Source organism: Orycteropus afer, unplaced genomic scaffold (assembly GCF_000298275.1).
Source record: "Orycteropus afer afer isolate SDZICR_OR568_19922 unplaced genomic scaffold, OryAfe1.0 scaffold00477, whole genome shotgun sequence".
Taxonomy (NCBI): Eukaryota; Metazoa; Chordata; class Mammalia; order Tubulidentata; family Orycteropodidae; genus Orycteropus; species Orycteropus afer.
In genome coordinates this window covers 1,362,160-1,377,499 of record NW_006922064.1, presented here as the reverse complement: position 1 = coordinate 1,377,499, position 15,340 = coordinate 1,362,160, and the positions used below count along the sequence as shown (strand labels likewise).

The window sequence follows — 15,340 nt, the reverse complement described above, 5'->3', positions numbered from 1 at the left end:
TGTTGTTGTTGTTGTTGTTATGTGCTGTCGAGTCGGCCCTGACTCATAGCGACCCCTCCTTGGGTTTCCGTGGCAGTATCACTACGGAAGTAGGATTGCCCAACCTTCCTATTGTAAGACCACTGAATTTAAATTTTCTGAGGTATCTGAAAATTCACAAGTTTTTCTTCATTAGATGAAGTGAGTTTTACACTAAACTCAACTGCCATCAAGTTGATTTGACTCATAGTGACCACTTCTTGGGTTTCTGAGGTGATATCTCTATGGAAGTAGATTGCCCAATGTTCCTTCTGAGGAGTGGCTGGTGGGTTTGAATCTCCAGCTTTCTGGTTAGCAGTCAAATGCCTTAGGTGCTATGCCACCAGAGCTCCCTTTTTTTTTTTGTAATGTTTCAGTTTTCAAATTATTTTGGTCATGATCAACATTAAAATTTACCTCTTTTATGTTAAACTGATAATGTGTCTATACATAGCACATGAATTTTCTCCTGGAATCTATTCTGTGACCACAGTATTTTATAGTCTTCAAGTAAGTTGGCCTGCTGGCTATATGGCTAAGGTAATGTTCGCAGGGAAACCAAAAAACCAAATCGACTGCCATCGAGTTGATTCCGACTCATAGAGACCCTATAGGACAGAGTAGAACTGCCCCATAGGGTTTCCAAGACTGTAAATCTTTACAGAAGAAACTGCCTCATCTTTCTCCTGCTGGTGGGTTTAAACTTCCAGCCTTCTGGTTAGCAGTTGAGTGCTTTAACCACTGTGCCACCAGAGCTCCTTTGTTAGATTGAAAACACCCTTCAACAATGAGGGAAATTTGTAGAGTTGTTACAGAGTAATTTTACCTTCTTCAGGTAAATTTGTCTTTTATTACAATTATAGGTAAAAATCTTTTTTTTTTTTTTTTTTTGAAATGTTATTGTGCTTTGGGTGCAAATTTACAGAACAAAATTTGTTTTACATTCAACAGTTCATGTACATTTGATTTCATGCCCTGATTACCATCCCTGACCATAACAAACTCCCCTCTCCTCTCGTCCCTATGATTCCCCCCGCCCTGTGCCCTTCTTAACTATGCACTCCTTTCTGCCCAGCTTTCCCTCTCTCTGTGAATGGTGTCCCTGTGGTGCCGCATGGCCAATTGCTCTAAGAGGTGTATCTCCCTAGAGTAGGTGGGTGCATCGCCTTGGGATAGGTGTTCTGTATGTAGGTCTTTCTACTGTTAGGTCAAGAGCCAAACCATGGGAGTGAGTCCAATTCTAGGCCTGAAGGATAACCTGGGGGCGTAGTCTTAGGGGTTCCACTAGACTCTATCTGACCAGTAATTCTGGTCATTTTTGTGGTTTTGGATTTCGTTCCACATTGTTCCTCCCACTCTATTCAGGATCTGCAGGCTTGATCTCTTTCCGAGTGATTGGCATTGGTAGCTGGGCACCATCTAGTTCTTCTGGTTCCAGGGTCCATCATATCCTTGGACTAATTGTTTCCAGATGGCTTTGATTTTCTTCACTCTTCTTTGCTTCAGATGAGAGGAGACCAATAATTGCATCTTAGATTGCTACTTGAAAGCTTTTAAGACCCCAGTTGCTACTCACCAACGTAGATTGTAGGACAAGATTTTTATGTACTATGATGTGCCAATTGAACTTGGTCCTGAGTTGGTAGGCCTGATGATTTTCTCTCTCAAGGTGTATGGTTGTCTCTGAGAGGTTACTCCAATTCTGTCTTCTGTTGTTTATGTAATGTGTTAGGCTAGTTTTGTAGCACAAGTGCATATGTAAGATTATCTTCAGCTAAATCTATCCTTGGTCTAGGGTACATTCTTGTTCACCATCCCCCACTTGATCTTCTCAATTATCTATGTATTTATCTGTAGCCTGGTGTTTGGTATTGGTAATGCAGTATTGTGCATATACTAGTATTTGCCTCTGTTGTCTATATCTCATGTGCACATTTCAGTGTCCTTCCTTTCCCCAATGTCATCATATTGGTCACAGACTCTTCCCATACCATCCCTCACCTTACCCAAATCTACATGTGACCCCCAACTTGTCCAAAATTTTCCTTCCTCTTTCCTCCCATCTTTGGTAATCTACAAGGTGAGTTTCCTTTCCTAAGTAAACCTTTCTTTGACTTTTTACATTAATGGGCTCATACAATATTTGTCTGTGATTGACTTTATTTCACTAAGCATAATGTCCTCCAAATTCATCCACGTTGTGAGATGATTCATGTGTTCTTCATTATTCTTTAATGTAGCATAGTATTTCATTGTATAAATGTACCATAGTTTGGTTATCCATTCATCTGTTGATGGGCATTTAGGTTGTTTCCATCTCTTTGCTATAATGAATTGTGCTGAGATGAACATGGGTGTGCAACTCTGTTCATGTTCTATGTCTCACCTCTTCAGGATATATTCCTAGTAATGGAATTGCTGGATCAAATGGTATTTCTATTTTCAGTTTTTTAAGGAAACGCCATACCATTTTCCACAATGGTTGTGCCATCTTGCAGTTCCATACAGGTAAAAATCATGATGGTTAGAATTATGAATCCTCAGAAAACTTTGAGGCAAATTTTGTTCACATCACCAAATAGCTAGGAATCTGCAGCATCAGCACATGTAATAATCAGCCAGGACTTCTCTTCCTTAAAACCAGAGGCAGTGATCACTTTAGGGTTCTCCAGTGTAAATCAACTTCATATGAATCAGAAAAAGATTTAGGAAACAGGCGTATAGCTTTTATACCAAATAACAAAAAGTTCCCTACTTTTGTTAGTTTTATGCTCAGATCATCTTTTGGGAGCATGATTTATGAGATTTACTATCTCTTAATCAACTTTAAACATGAGTCAGTTTTAAGAAACCCCACTCTATTTTAGTCAGTTCTCACCAAAATAATTTGCCTTTTCAACATTGGACTATTGCTGTTAGTTGTCACTGAGTCAGTTATGACTCAAGGTGACCCCATGTGACCCTGATGAACATGGACTACAGGTAGAAAATACAGGGGTAGTAAGAAATTTGTTTTCAAATTTATATTCTATATCAACCTTCGTTCATATGTATTTCTTTAACTAGTATCTCGGGGAAACTGTTAGACACCATTGGTGCTTTCATTTTATCTAATAGGATAAATGTAATTCATGCCAACTCTAATTCAATTAATATCTAAAATTACCTCACTAGGGCATTTACATTTCCTTTCAGTATGTTAATTCTAATGGGTCTTCAAAAACATGCTAGTCTACTGAGACAACAAACCTCTCCATTCATTCATTCTGGTATATAATGAACTTCAGAGTATCTTGGAGCTCATGGAATAGCTGATGCACCTGACTTCTGCCATGACATTTCTGTTCGCAGACATGGTTTACTCACAAGGGTGTGCACCACATGGCATGTAATTAATCTAGTAGCATCAGGAGTACTTTTTTTGGGGAGGCAATTCTTTTATATAAATACATTTATAATTTTAGTTTTGCACCGACAGTAAAGAAGACAATGTTATTGTGACAAGACTAACTCATGCTTTCAGCTCCAGATGGCCCAGCAAGGACTAGTGGGTAGTGCTGTTTAAGATTTTGACTTAGCACTTAAAACCCATCAATGGCATATGCTACTGCATGCAGTAATGAGCATGAGTATCTTTGTGAGCAGATATTTTCAAGCAGAGCTGAACTACTATGTGTAGGGATGGTGTAGAAAAGATTTGTAAATCAGATACCCTTGTACTTATTCTCCTGTGAGACTATTTGCTTCTTTGAAAACCACTCATACTAAGCCTTACCCAGTGCCTTTGATTAAGGCCCATACAGAATATGGCATTCTAAAATCTGCAAAAAAAAAAAAAAAAAAAAGGAGACCTGTTCTGGGTCAGCCAGTATTTCCCCATCAAGATGAAACTTCCCTATTTTCTCTTTTCTGATGACACAAGTGCTTATTTTTTCATTAATGCCAACATGATTCTCTTAAATCCTTCTTTGCTTGAGAGAACCTATGAATGGTTATATGTAGAGTTTATTGTAAAACTCACTCAGCTGTTTTATGTGCCTCTTCTTTCTACTCTATAGTAAAACACTTTCTGCCCTTTTCCTTCGTCTTACTTTCCCATTTGACAGTCTCTTGGTTCACTGAGGAGCAGCTCTCATGGTGCAGTGTTAAAGCATTTGGCTATGAACCAAAAGGTCAGTGGTTTGAACTCACCAGCTGCTCTGTAGGAGAAAGATGAGGCAATCTGCTTCTGTAAAGATTTGCAGCCTTGGAAAACCTCTGGGGCAGTTCTACTCTGCCCTATAGGGTCACTATAAGTTGGAATCAACTCAGTGGCAGTGTGCTGGCTTTGGTTAACATGTTTCATAGCAGTTCTTTTCCTCGTGCTTCTCCCATGCAATGTTCTGTGTGTGAGTTTCATGGTCTTCTGGATTCTCTACAGCAAACCTGATGTTAGTGCTAAAAAATGATTTCTTGACATAGATAAAAATAAATTGCCATCAAATTGTCAGGAGGGAGTTAACGCTGCTGGGTTTGAAAACAGTTTGTAGTTTTACATAAAAATGATTTCATTTTCCTCTTTTCTCAAAACCACAGATATACAAGGCAGGACAAGAATTGACTACAGATTCCACATGGCTAGAAAAAGTAAATCAGGCCAGTTATATGCCCTTCAGGTGGGACACAATACACATTCCACACACCTGTGCAAACCCTTTATTAAAGCAACAACCAAAAAAAGTACAAGATGGGATCACATGGTTTTTGGGTTTTTTTTTGCTAGTGTAACATCAACTTAAATATTAGTCGTTTGTTTCCATCTTTAAATTATTTTTTAAAAATGAACACTTTATAGTTCACAAAAATCACCAGTTTGATATTTCTTCCCAGATAAATTTTTTCATTTTATTTTCCCATTTTGAAAAATGACACCCAGAACTACTAAAATATAACAAACCAAGCATGTAAGCAAGCTCTACTGTGACCCTCACTCACTGTTGTCAGCCGCTTCATGGTGTCTGAGAGACACATTTGAAGATTTTTAATTATTAAGTAAATAAAAATAATTTATGCTAGAATATTCTTAGAACTATTTGCTTTCTATTTTCATGTTTTCCAGCTTCAATTTAGATTGTGATACTCTTAGTAGTTGCCTCTTCATAAATTCCACCTCTAAAAAAATCTCAGTTAAATACTATTATCACCCTCATATAATAAGTGATTCTGTTGTATTAGATTTTTTCCCCATCACTGATTTGTTTAATCCAAATCTGGTTAATCACCATGGCAACAAATCATGAGAAAAATAAAGTTTCAGTGATCTACTGAAGGATATTTAAATGAATAGTGAATGTAAACATGATTAGTATCTTAAGGATAACAGCAGCTCAAAATATGTGGATGAATGTACAATGAAATTCGGTAGATATTTCAAGATTATCAATAAATTAGTTTAAATTAGTATGAAGAATAGAAACAGGTTTATAATCTTAAAGGACTGCCAAAAGGACATGGGAAGCTAGGTACAGCATAGTAGCCGAATTGTGCTGGAAAAAGAGAGTTATCTGAGAGAGAAGTCAAGGGCTCCATTTTCGTACCAAATGAAATACTGAGAAAAATACCCCGTTAGTTAACGGAATGGTAGGGACTGCCATTTAAGAGTTTCAGCACTGATGTAACACTGTATTTCGATCTGTGTAATAAAAGGGGATCTGATTTGCCCTTCTAAACAGTTTTCTCCAGTGTTTGGGATTGGTGTATCTACTGTTAAGTTGATTTGTGTGGGCTGCGCAACATTTAAAGTATTCTGTCCAAAACACGCAAATATTCTTTGTACCTTACATTTTCTCTTTAGAGTGTGCTAAAGAGACGAACAGAGGTCCTAGATCAACAATAAATAACAATCCAAGCATGTTATCAGTCCTTTAAAATAACGTACAAAGCCATTAAGTCAGTCTTTCCATAAAATTGCTATCTTGTTATCTCACATTTGTCCTTCAAAGGGAAGTTTAAATAATGCAAACTTCTACAATGAAAAATGAAACAAACAAAAGGATAAAGAAGGGAGGGCATTCCAGAATTCACTGTGTGGGATGGCAGGCCTTGACATTTAGCCTTAGTGTTGATAAAGGATCTGAGACAAATCATTATGGATGTAATGACACAGCACTATAATTCTTGCAATGGGTAATAACATTCAGGTATTTTTAGAGATTTCTAGATGTTATATATCACATTTGGTTCCTAGAGATTTTACTCAAGTATTAGTATTTCTTTTTTGCCAAGTATGATATACAAAAAGATGAGAATAGATATGCCCTAAAGATATGAAAATATAATATATAAAACAAAGCCATTATAAATTACATAATTTTCTGTATAAAATTCTGTATTTTTCCATTTAGAATAAATACCATCCAAGATTACAGATAATATAAGTGAATCAAATATGCACACATAGCTGAATCATTTTCAGAACTTCAAGAAAAAAATCGCTAGAGATATGACCAGGATGACTCAGAAACCAGAAATTGTTTGATTTTAAGGATTACTTCATAGGACTCAAAGGGCTTAGTTTAGGATTAATTTAGTATTAAGCTTTTTAAATGGTCCAAATAAGTTACACACAGACATAAAGACACACACACACACACACACACATAAGCTACAGCATACAGTCTATGAATTTCTACAAAGCAGAACAGTTTATCTTTGAAAATTCAGCTGAAAGTCATGAGGTCTTTTGCATTTTCTATTCTGCAGGAGGGCCTCTCTCATTTTTAAATGAAGCTACAGGATGGAAAGGAAGTGTGTAGAATTTCTGGAAGGAGAAATCCCCTTTCTAAGCCAACCTCCGTTTCATTTGGTTATTATTAAATCCAGAGAATGTTGACGTCTTAAAGAAGAAGAACCTTGTGAAAATTTATGTGTCCCCCTCATTCCACCCCAACCTCTGGAAACATTCTTTGGTCATGTATTTCTGCTCCTGCTTCATAAAAAAATATGCTCATTTTAGCTTAGTATCTCTCCCTAATCAATATCTGGATAAAACGAATGCCTATATTTACTTCTCTTCTGCATACTCTGCACACAGGTTTGGGTGGAAGGAGAACTAATAGAATGGGAAAAAGTACACACAGTATCACAAAATGGGCCTTTTAAGTCCCTGTTGCTGCTATGTCACTGTGCACATAGATCCACAGGGGGAATTTGCTGACCTCCATCACAATTGGAAAAAACTTCTAAGAGCTGGTGATAAAACTTTCTGCCTCACATACATGCAATCCTAGTCTAGAGGACCCAAGGAGGAGTAGTACTTTCTCTTGATTGCTCATGACTAATTTCTTTATGTGACCATCTAAGACACTTCTGATGTCACCAGTTCATTCCCTGTCCAGAAAAGTCTAATCAATCTCCATGTCTGTCACATTGCCTGTCATACCAGTTATCTATAAATAAGGAAACCCATTAAGGTCATCTCTAAAGAAAAGCCCAGTCCCCTAAGTTACAGAATAAGATACATTTGCTGTAACATTTGGACAACAAACACATCCAGTCTTGCACCCATTTTTGTTCCCAGAAGTGCCTGTCTCATGCAATAGAGGCCATGGTGGGACATTACAAGCTTTTCATAAAACTCTAAATGTTGGAGCTAAATAGGATCATGTGGCCCATCAAGCACAATCTGCATATTTTCCAGATACAAACATTACACATGAGGAAGAATAAAGGGAGTCCTCCAAGGTTATTTACCCAAATAATGACTGAGTGAAGACTATACATCTCTACCAAAGTGCCCTATGTAACCTAAGTAATCATAAACCATCACTTCCTGTGGCCACGACTCTTAGTACTACTTTAAGGTTATTGTAGCTTCTACACATAAGTGAAAATGAGCTGTCACTCATGCCCACCATCATTAAATCCTCAAAACTGTGGAAGTGGTCCTAATGTTTGTTGGGTTTTTTTTGTAGGGGATAACCTATGCCTTGTTCAAAAAGCTATGATATTTTGAAATTGATGTTTTCTATTTTAATAAGCATGAAAATGTTAGGTGAACCCAGATATGAGTGTGTTTAAAGTAATTGCAAAAAAAAAGAGCAAGGATGATATATCAGTTTGGTTCTGTGAGAGAGCGAGACCATTTAAATGGTGCTCAGTGCTCACCTAGTCTGCTTCCTCTTACAGATGAGAAAACTAAGACCTAGACTTGCCCAAAGCCAGGCAGCTGATTATTGGCACAGTTGGTTAAGGTATTAAGCCTCTGGATGATTAGTTTTGTCTTCTTCCTGTAACATCTTGCTGTCTCGCATATAACTGCTTTTATGAGGAGCCAAATAGTATTTCACTGATTTTGGCATGAAATTTGATGAACAGTTCCCTATGCCATTACTTTGACCCTTCCCTCTCCCCTTGGAGTTGGATCTGACTCATAGTGACCCCTCCTTGGGTTTCCAAGGTGGCATCACTATGGAAGTAGATTGCCCAACCTTCCTTCCAAGGAGTGGCTGGTAGGTTTGAACCACCAGCCTTCCGGTTAGCAGTCAAGTGCCTCAGGCACTATGCTACCAGAGCTCTCAAGTAAGCTTTGCAGTTCACAAAAGAGGATCTGGTTATGCGACTTTATAGATGCTTCTATCTGCTGCCCCAACTCAAGTGTCTGAGTCACTCAAAGGCATATGGTCCCTGCGAGCCATTCTGGGAAACCAATATTGTATAACTTACAGGAACTCATCAATCGCCTCTGTCTTTAGAATCAATACATTTTTCAGATAAGGAATCAGTCTTTGTTTGGAAGATGATGTTACTTAAATGTAAATAGTCATTTTCATGGGTAATATGGGTATATATAACCTTTTACAACAGGCCACTACACCTCAGTTGAGCTCACCAAAAGGTTCCCAGAATTGGACAAGTAAACACATTTTTATTTGGCTATTAAAGTGCTATTTTCTGGGCAAAAGAAAAAAAATTCTGAGTTTCACAATAGCAGCTTCATTGGAAACAAAACAAAACAGAAAAAATGTATGAAAATAGGCCTGGAAACAAAAAAAATTAATGAGCCTAATAACTATTTTGGAACATTATAGATGACTTGTAGATATTGACCCTGGTACTGGTGACTGATACCAAAGCCTCTGAGGTAAATGTTCTAGGGAAAATAAGGACAAAAATAACAGAAATGACTAAACCAGAAAGAGCAATTAATATTAATATAATAACAACTACTCCAATATGAGGGGACAGTGAAAGTAATTAAAACTGAGAAGAAAGTGCAGCAAACCCATAAACGTGCATTTGCTATTGTAGGAGACTTATCATTTTTTAAAAGGAAAAGCAATGCAGTGTGCATTGAACAGGGCTCTTGAACTCAGAATATCTTATAGTGTACTCTTTGCCAAAAGGCCATTGCCAATTAAGGAATTTTGCAGAGAACAGCCTCTAAGATTTGTGTCATATGAACAGACACCTGTCAGCATTATCAATCCTGTACTCTGATGTTGCTCACATCCTTCTCTACTGGGGAAATTTCAGTCATGTAAACTCCACACAGGTGTTTCCCCTTTTAAAGTGGCATCACTGCTACCTAAGGGATGAGAGTCTCCTGGTAAGGCTTAGCGGCAAGTGCGTACTACATCTGTTATTATAAGGAGCAGCCCCTGATTTTCTTGATATGCATAGCTTTTCAGAGTTGAGATTAGACATGGCTTTCATAAATAATGCAGGTGTTTTTGTCATGTCCCACCACTGGCTCTGTAGTTTCCGAGTGAGCTGGTAGCAGTACTCTATCTGATATCTCAACAGGTGTCGATTCCTCAGATGTTAGCTCTGTGGATGTTATATCTGTGGAAGGTTCTGCAGTTTCTGGGGAATGTTCAGCTGATGGTTCAGTCTCCTCTTCATCTTTGACTTCAAAGTGCACACCCTCTTGGTCTTCCATGTGATCTTTTTTGGATTGTGGGTGGACAGACACCTTGATAGCAATCTGCTGAGGCTGTTCGTGTAGGGACGAGGTGTCTGAGTCAGCGGTGAGAGAGTCGCTTTGCTTCAGAGAGTTTGGGATTATGTAAACCTCATCCCTGTCAGGGGCCTCCTGGCCTTCTGGAGTATGCCTCACAAAATTCTGCCCTTGCTCCTCCAGCCCAACCACTTCCATAATTTCCTCCATGATCGTCCTGCAGTTCATAATGAGAGGAGGCAGAGGCACACTCCTGGCCAGCTCTTCAATATAGCGGGCAAATTCCATAGTTTTGAACTGAGTGACTTTGGCAAGCTCTAAAGTTTTGGCTGAGGTGATAATGGGGATTCGCTTGGCGATCTCAAATGCCTTTTGCAGCTTCTCTGCACCTTCTGTCCTAAAGAACTCATTAATGGCTTTCTCAGTCTTCTTTAGGTGGCTACTCATCATGCACAGACGGGTGATGTTGAGGACCATGACAATGGTGAAGGCCACAAGGCAGACGACCATGTAGTAGACGCCCATGTCTCCGGAGGTAAAGATGACTCTCAGTGTCACTGTATTATTCACAGTGCCATAGATGTTAGAAGCGACGCACGTGTATTTACCTCGGTCTGAAAAAGACACCTTGGTGATGTTCAGGAGGCCACTGTCGTGCATCTGCCATTTTCCTGTCAGAGGAAAAGGAGAGAATTCAACCAAGGGTGTACAATTCCCATTGTAACTCCTACAACTGTTGTACATTCCTAATACCATCTATGATTATCACACTACTAACAATAATAATAACATTTACTCAACATGCTTACTGTGTGCCAGACTGTGTCTATGTACTTTACAGTTATTAGCTCATTTAACTTCACCACAACTGTGGATAGGTGTTACTACTAGCTCCATATTACAGGGTGAAGAAATTGAGGCACGATTAGGTTAAACAACCTTTCCAAAGTCACCAGTTTGGACAGAGTAGAGCTAGAAGATAAACTCCAGCTAAAGTCTGTACTTTTGACCATCACCTACAAGCACAATTCACCTCTGGGTGGATTTGAACCACTAACCTTTCAGCTAGTAGTCGAATGTTTATCAACTTGTGCTACCCAGGGACTCCCCATATCCTAGCAAAAAATCAACAATTTGGAAAACACTGTGCTTTTCTGAAGTCACCCTTAACTGTAGCATCAGATTTCCAAATGTGCTTATGAGCATGGCTCTACTGAATATATGTTCACAAGTGTCAAAAAAGTTTAAAGCCTCTCAGAATATAAAGTATTTTGGAATTAACTTAAAATCTGAAGTCAACCATAAACTTCTAATTGTTTACCTGGCTTCTTCATATTTGGGATAGACGTTATCCTTGAATGACCTCAGTTAATTAGAACATAACCTACATTATTAATTTTGAGAATCTACAATAAATTGTCTATATTATTTAATGCTACAAGCTAACAATGTGAAAATTCAAAATCTGGGTATAAATTAACATCAACTTATTTTAGCCTTGTGAGAGGACTGCAGACCCATCAAGTTGAAAATAAGCTAGACACAAAGGAGAACGCACCCTGAAAAGTGTGATTCCTGTTCCCACGCTCTCCCTGGAAGGCCAGCTTGGCTCTAGCATTGTCCTGGGAATGAAGATCTGTGTCTGGTGAAAACTGTTTACCCTGGATTAATTCTTAGTCTGTATATCTATCCACAGGTTAGAGAACCTTTATGAAATGTGATGCTCGGTTTAGCTTTGGGTCTTGGGTCTAAGCCTTTCTGAAATCCTACAGCCTCATCTGCAAAGAAGGTGGACCCAGGTCAGGCCTCTAAGCAGTTCGATGGAGTAGAGACAGATAATTCTCCATAAAAGCACCCTAGACCCCTCTCCTGGTAGAGCAATTTAATACATAGATACCTTTAAGTATTTAATTACTAAACTCTATTTGTACTTGTTTCTGCCCTTTTTGACAGTGACTTCTAGTCTAATGTTTCCTGAAAGCAACACATTCCCTTTTTTGTTTTGGGATCTCATGAAAGCCTAAGTGACCTGGTTTCAATGGGCTGTGTAATGACGCAACAGAAGGCTACCTTTACTCCAATGTCCTCTGCTCCTAGGACCGTTACTGAGGAAGCTAGATGGAGCAACGAGATACCTTCTGGGGACCTATGATGCCTGCCACTTGCTCAAACCAAAAAAAAAAAAAAAAAACCAAACTCACTGCTGGATAGCAACCCCTCCCTGGGTTTCCAAGGTGGTATGCCTATGGAAGTAGATTGTCCAAGCTTCCTTCCGAGGAGTGACTGGTGGGTTTGAACCACCAGCCTTCTAGGTAACAGTCAAATGCCTTAAGCACTATGCCACCAGAGCTCCATTTGGCAGGATTTTTCTCTGTAGATGCTGTCTCACTACTTTGCTTCTGAAAGAACATCTAGCGTCCCTGAGTAACCCTTTTCTAACAATTCAGCCAGTGTATTTTCCTCAAGAACACAAAACACTGGTTTGGAAAACTAAGTGAATTTTCAGCCTCTTGTGAATGTGTATATGCAGACAAACTTGGCACACAGCCTGTGAAATTTTCTCTCACTCAGATGGGGCATGGGCTAGCCTCCCAACCCTCTCACTCCCTGGGCATGAGATTATGCAGATTTATATGAATAGTCAATGACCTGATGTCATAGAAATCACTTTATCAGTTTATTTTCTTATAATCTGCATGTTTCATAAAAGTAGACTACAACAAGCATAGGAAAAACAAAACTCTAGCTGATTAAAAGTTTATTATATATGGAAGGTATTGTGTTCCAGAAAATTAGACTATACTCATAGTAGTTTCTCTCAGACATCTTCCTTCCCCTATTGGAAAATATAGCAAAAATAGCATAAAGAAGAGTAAGAGTAAGAGTAAGGTGGTGAGTTTATTTGCATGAAAGTGATTAGGATCAATTTATTTACATTCCACCCACCCCTTTCATGGGGAATTATGGTTAAATTCAAGAATATAGTAAGGGCCTAGCTGTAGCAGACAAATAGAAGCAAACACTAAACAAAGAAGATGTTGTTGTTGTTATGTGCCGTTGAGTCGGCCCCGACTCATAGCGACCCCTCCTTGGGTTTCCGAGGCAGTATCACTACGGAAGTAGGATTGCCCAACCTTCCTTCCGAGGAGTGGCTGGTGGGTTTGAACCGCCAGCCGTCTGGTTAGCAGGCAAGTGTCGTAGCCACTATGCTACCAGAGCTCCCAAACAAAGAAGATAGGCATCTGATATATATAAACAGCTTTATCCCTATAGACATAATAATTTTAGTAATAATTATATTCTTTTATAGAAAAATAAAATGCTAAAATACAAATTACAAACAAAGCAATACTCTATTCTACTGAATATTTAAAATATATCTGAACTTGAACTTTATAGTTATTTTCATGCCTACTTTTTAAACTAGCTATTGACATGTACTTATCTATTCTGGAATCAGGTAGTTCAATTCAGGTAACAATTTAGCCACTGCAGAAATTCCCTGTCACATTGTTAAAACGGTCATAGTTTGGAATCAAACACAACCTGATGAGGTGACACTTGTGATTCGTTTAGGGAAACTTGTAAGATGTTCAGCAAATTAATTATTCTTTGGGCTCATATGCCTCTCCTTAACTCTATACAGTGTCTCCTTAGACTAATACCTTTTATATATGTCATCCAACAATTAATTTCATTTGCTCTTGGAGTTCAAAGCCCATCCACGTATCTGTGAAGTAATTCTTTTTATTTAACTATTGTTGTTAGCTGCCGATGAGTAGTTCCAGCTCATGGCAACCCAGGTGTGCATGTTGGAACTGTTCCATAAGCTTTTCAAGGCTGTGATCTTTTGCAAGCAGTTCTCTAGGCCTTTCTTCTGAACGTCTCTGGGTGGGTTTGAACCACCAACCTTTCAGTTAGTAGCCCAGGGCTTAACCATTTGTGCCATGCAGGGACTCCATTACTCAACTATAAAATACCACAAATATGAATACTTATACCTATCTTATGCTTCTAACAGAGTTAAGTAATTATCTATAATATGAACTGCAACACCCAAGTTAGTGACTGAGATCACATCTCTCTCTCTGCCAACAATACCCTCTGTTTCCAATATAGGGCAAGGACACTGAGACATCTTTTTAGTTTTCAGTTGCTTATTATATTCTTCTTGAAACTAACATCATAATTATTTTATGGATTAAGGTAATGTGAATGTCATGCAGGTATCCTCTCAGGTATGATATGGTAAAATGATGTAACCTGGATTTTACATTCTATTACTAGACTACAAAGCAACTCTCTGGAAGCCAACACACACACACACACACACACACACACACACACACACACACACACACTTCCAAAAACCATTATGTTGGAGGAGCTGAAATTCTGCCCTCAAAGGTTATGTTCGCCTGTATCTCTTCTTTATTAAAGGCTGATCTACTCATTCTTTTCCAGAAACTAAGACTTCAAATATATTTGCTCAGCCTCAGTGTGACCATTAATTATTGAAGGGGAAAAAAAATCTGCATGCTCTACTACTATACATAGCTATGAAAACTATGGATATGGTACAAATCCCATGCTGGGGGCCCTCCCACAGCAGCTTTTGGCCAGGGTTCAGATGAATGTCCACAAGTCCCAGTCAGCCAGAAGCAGCTTGAGAACATGCTCTATGCTGCATACTACCATCTACCTTGGGGTATAAATACCTCATCCTATGACTTCTTCTGGAAGGGTCCTGAGTTTAGCTGTCAGGAAATTAAAGCAATAAAAACACCCACAATGACCGTCACAGGAAACCTTCAGGGCTGGACAAATGAAGCAGGTATACAAGGTCTCTTCCCGTGTGTTTTAATCTATAATTGAATGGGAACATCAAACTTATGTGCTGAATTTTCATTAAGCTTCATCACTTCAAATAAAAACCTAAAATGTCAGCAGCTGATGTCAAGTCAGTTCTCCTACATGCAACAGTTTTAGAGGAAATAAAAGAACATTGTGGTTTAACCATTACTTTCTGAATATAATACAAAAGGTCATGTGTAAAATATTTGGCCTAACACTCCTAACACTAGTCCTTGCTTCTTGGGCGTTGCTCAGATTGTAGCCACCCCTCATGCCCTTTTGCTTCCTTCCACTCACCTCTCCCTTCCCCCTCCTGTCCTATTAGGCACACAAACCTCAAGGATTTAGACTAAAATACTGACATGCAGTCTGAGAAGGGCTACTGGACACTAGAGATGGCTCGGGAATCTGCCAGTCTTCCCCAAGATACTTGAGTCACAAAAATCATTATGTACAGAGACGGGGCAAGATGGCGGACTAGGCAGAAGGATTGCACAGACCCTCTTCAACAAAGAAAAGGGAAACCAATTA

The 15,340-nt window shown here is 38.8% G+C and overlaps 1 protein-coding gene across 1 annotated transcript in view; it reads right to left on the bottom strand.

The window, feature by feature from the left end:
• Positions 1 to 9,694: 9,694 nt before the first annotated feature.
• Positions 9,695 to 15,340, bottom strand: part of MFAP3L (microfibril associated protein 3 like) — a 33,123-nt gene continuing 27,477 nt past the window's right edge. The window contains exon 2 of the mRNA XM_007954900.2: positions 9,695 to 10,626. Within this exon, the coding sequence (XP_007953091.1) occupies positions 9,695 to 10,626 (932 nt within the window). The remainder of the gene's footprint in view (positions 10,627 to 15,340) is intronic.